Source organism: Cynara cardunculus (genome assembly GCF_001531365.2).
Source record: "Cynara cardunculus var. scolymus isolate 2C chromosome LG 5, CcrdV1, whole genome shotgun sequence".
NCBI classification, from domain to species: Eukaryota; Viridiplantae; Streptophyta; class Magnoliopsida; order Asterales; family Asteraceae; genus Cynara; species Cynara cardunculus.
This window is the reverse complement of record NC_037532.1, coordinates 7,716,753-7,720,875: the sequence shown is the minus strand read 5'-3', so window position 1 is coordinate 7,720,875 and position 4,123 is coordinate 7,716,753. Positions and strand designations below refer to the sequence as shown.

General features: G+C 31.6%; 1 protein-coding gene across 1 annotated transcript; it reads left to right on the top strand.

The window, feature by feature from the left end:
• The first annotated feature begins 2,052 nt into the window (after nucleotides 1–2,052).
• On the top strand, nucleotides 2,053–3,620 carry LOC112512602 (uncharacterized protein At5g39865). Its single transcript, XM_025118652.1, has one exon. The coding sequence runs from the start codon at nucleotides 2,188–2,190 to the stop codon at nucleotides 3,403–3,405; it is 1,218 nt and encodes a 405-aa protein (XP_024974420.1). The 5' UTR covers nucleotides 2,053–2,187; the 3' UTR covers nucleotides 3,406–3,620.
• Nucleotides 3,621–4,123: the final 503 nt, after the last annotated feature.

Genomic DNA, 4,123 nt, shown 5'->3' with positions numbered 1-4,123 from the left:
ATATACATATACATATACATATACATATACATATACATATACATATACATATACATATACATATACATATACATATACATATACATATACATATACAGAGGTTGGTTATTATACAACCCATGACATTTGTGCAACCAATACAACCCAATCTCGCCATCCATTTCATTTGATTAATATGTGATTTCATAAAAGTTTTGATTGTTTCCTAATATAAAATATTGATCATAATTAATGAAACATATTAATCTTCCATAAATATTCAAATCATAATAAATGAACTCTCATTATTTCCATAAATATCTCAATTTACTGGGTTGTATTGGTTGTACAAATGCAACAGATTGTATTTGAAACAAACTTTACATATACATATACATATAAATTGATTGATTTGTATAATGATGTGAGTTGTATTAAAACATTTTATATATCTTAATAACATAGACAACGATATTTTCTAAAATTCAAATATTTCTTTTCTATTTATGTCTTTCTTTAATTTTGTCAAATACTATTATTGTTATATTAAGGAAAGGGTTTACAAAACTTAAGTGGAACTATCATATTTTAAGTGATTAAATTTATGAGACTTTTTAATCAATAAATTTTTAAAAAAATTTAAAGTAAAAAAAAATGAACTCTTAAACTTTTTTAAGATAAAAAGTCAATGAACTTCTATATTTTAAATGATGAAGTCTTTAGACATTTCCTGAAATCAAGTCCTTACACTTGTAAAACAACAGTAATATATCAAGTCTTGATTAATGTCTTAGATCAGTAACAAAATACAATAAACAAATAGAAAATGATTAAATACCATTTTCATTCTGTATTATTTTTTTTTCCAAATTCAAATAAGAATCATAAAAAGATTAATAACTATTTAATTTTCGTCTTGAAATGACAATCACATGATCATAACACATACATTGATTGTCATTTAAATATGAAAAATAAGTAATGGATAATAAAATGGTATATTTTTTTTTGCTTTATTGGTCTGTTGTATTTTTTATTGATTTGTTGATACATGAAAAAAGAAATGGTAATATTTATTTTATTTTATAACCGTAAGGATTTATTTGTCAAAAATTATTCCAGGACCTAATCACCAAAAACATGAAAGCTTGTTGGGTTTTTTTCTTGGTTTTAGCAAGTTCAAGGATTTATTTGATCGATTTCAAAATATTCAAAGATTTATTTGTTCGATTTTAAAAAGTTCAAAAATTTACCGTTAAGAAAAATTTAAAAACTTAATTACTCAAAATGTGATTGTTGATGGGTTTCAAATAAGAAGGTTTGTACTCATTTTACATTAAATATATAAAATAACAACATATTTATATTTAAATAAACAATTACTTTTCATCACAAAATAGTAACATTACATTCCTTCCCATATATTTCTTGTAAAAAACAATATTTAACAATCACAAACTAATTTATTTTTGTGATTATTAAAAACCCTCCTCATTTGATTGGTCATAAACTACTATTTTAAAAACTAGTTCAGATAATGTTTTAATAAGATATAGGTTCAGGAGCTTTGTTTTATTTTTATCTAATTATACATCGAAATAAGTCAATAACTTATTTTTATAAACAATCTCAAACACATCTTAATTGACTCATAAATTAGTTATCAAAGTTAATAAACTAATTATATTTTGTGGTATCGGTTATAAGTACTTTTGAGTGTTTAGATAAACAGCTTATATCTGTGTTAAACCGATAATAAGAAGCTTTTGAAAAAATAAAACAATTCTAAGTATTTTTTTATAAAAAAATAAGTTGTTTCAAATAAGCAAAAAAAAAAAATTGATTTGAACATTTAATTATAACAATACACCCATCAGAATATTTGGTTTATAAAAGTACATGATCTAAAATATACACATTAAACTCTTGCTTCAACATGAAAATAAATTCAAAATTACCCAAAATTAAAGCCAAGTCAATTGCTTGTATCAACTAACAACCCACCATTAAATTCCCAATTTCTCTCTCTCTTTTCTTCTTCATCATCTTCATCAATCATCCCCCCCAAAACACCATACCCTCAAACCTTCTGAAAGCTCCATCTCGCCATTCTCATCTTCACTTTTCTTGTCCATTCCATCAAACCCAAGATTACCCATCTTCTCTACTGCAAATCAACAATCAAGCAATTCTATTCCTTCAATTCAAATGGGTTGTTCTGCTTCTCGTCCTTCTCAGCCGTACACCTTCACCACCACCACCATCACCACCAGCGCCGCCTCCCCTTTCCCTGATCACCAACACCCACCCTCCAATTCCTCCACTTCTTCACCATCTCCTCACCATTTCTACTCCCCTTTCTCAGATCAGTATTACAACTCTTCCTCAACCCAAACCCCTGTTTCTCGAACCATGTCTCTTCCCACGCCGCTCATCCACCACCCGCCGCTGCGAAAAGGCGATTCCAATCACTTTGTATCCCTCACTTCCACCACTTATGGTTCCCTAATCCTCATCGACGACGCCAACAACCATAACAGCCGCATCACCTCCACCGACACCAACAAAACTCCGGAAGAATATCCGGCGTCGTCTCCGGACTCGGTGATTAACACCTGGGAGCTCATGGAAGGATTGGATGATGAATTCGATATCATTGATGTTAATTCGAAGGAACCCAGTTCGTACAAGGGGAAAATCAGTAATGGGTCGAAGGAAAAAAGCTACGTTTCATTCGGTTTAGGTGGTCCTTATGAATTGGTGGAGTATTCAGATACTAAGCCTTTATGGAAGCATTTATCTGAAGAATCACTGCTATCGAAAATGGATTCTAATTTGGTTTCTAGTTATAAAAAAGCATTATCCTCTCGGCATTTGGGTTGCAAAGAACCCAAATCAGTAACTCAATCTGTTAGTGAGATTACAGTCGCTGATGATCCAACTGACAACAATCTGGGTTTTCGTTTATCTGGTTCTGAAGATAGAATCGTTTTATACTACACAAGTCTAAGAGGAATCAGAAAAACCTATGAAGATTGCTGTGAAATTCGATTGATTTTGAAAGGGTTTCGAGTGTTCGTAGATGAAAGGGATATTTCAATGGATTCGGATTACAGAAAGGAATTGCAGGGTGTGTTTGAAGGCAAAGGATTCAGTCTGCCACAAGTGTTCATCAGAGGAAAGCTTATCGGTGGTGCCGATGAGATCAGACTACTTCACGAAGAAGGAAAATTGTTTGATTTTATGAAGGGGTTTCCTGTTATCGATCCTGGATTTGTTTGTGAAGCTTGTGGAGATGCAAGATTTGTGCCATGCCCGAATTGCAATGGGAGCAGGAAGGTTTTCGAGGAAGAAGAAGGGAGGTCGATTAGGTGTCCAAATTGCAATGAGAATGGACTGATCAGGTGTGCAACTTGTTGCTGTTGATTGATTGCTTGAATATGATTAATCACACGTATATATATATAATCGATTAATAGGGCAGTTCGTTAAGGATATGATGGTGATGATGATGATGATAGTATCGTTGGTGCACTTGGTATTTAAATTCTTGAATCTTGTTCATCTTCTTGATGTTGGTTGTTGGTTACTATGTCTATCCAAAAGAGCTTCAAGCAATAAGAAGATCAATGTTTATGCCCATTGTTTTCTTGCCCATTTTCTTGTTCGATAGCTTAATTCATATAGACAATTTAATCCATACAATCGGCCCTAAAGCTTACTCCTTAGTGAGCTTTTGATGATTGGCCTATGCCTTGTTCAGATAGCTTAATCATACGAGGCTTATTGGATAACGAAACATTAAAGGCCCTTAAAGCTTACTCCTTGGTGACCTTTTTCCAGGCAAACCGTCTGTGCCATGTCGATGGTGCCACGAGGGAGACCAAAAGGGTCTCAAGCTTACATCTTTTGTGATATGAAAGGTTACTAGTGTTTTCGAGGCCTTCTTAAATAGATTTTTAGGTATATAACCTTAAATGAGATTTTAGTTAAATTCATAATTTTTTTAAATCCATTTTTTCTTATATAGAACTGGAGGTTGTGAATTTAATTAAAAACTCAATTTAGAAAGTCATTTAAAAGAACACTTGGGGGATGTTTGGGATTGTTTATTTAAAACAACTTATGTTTTTTTTTTTTTTTT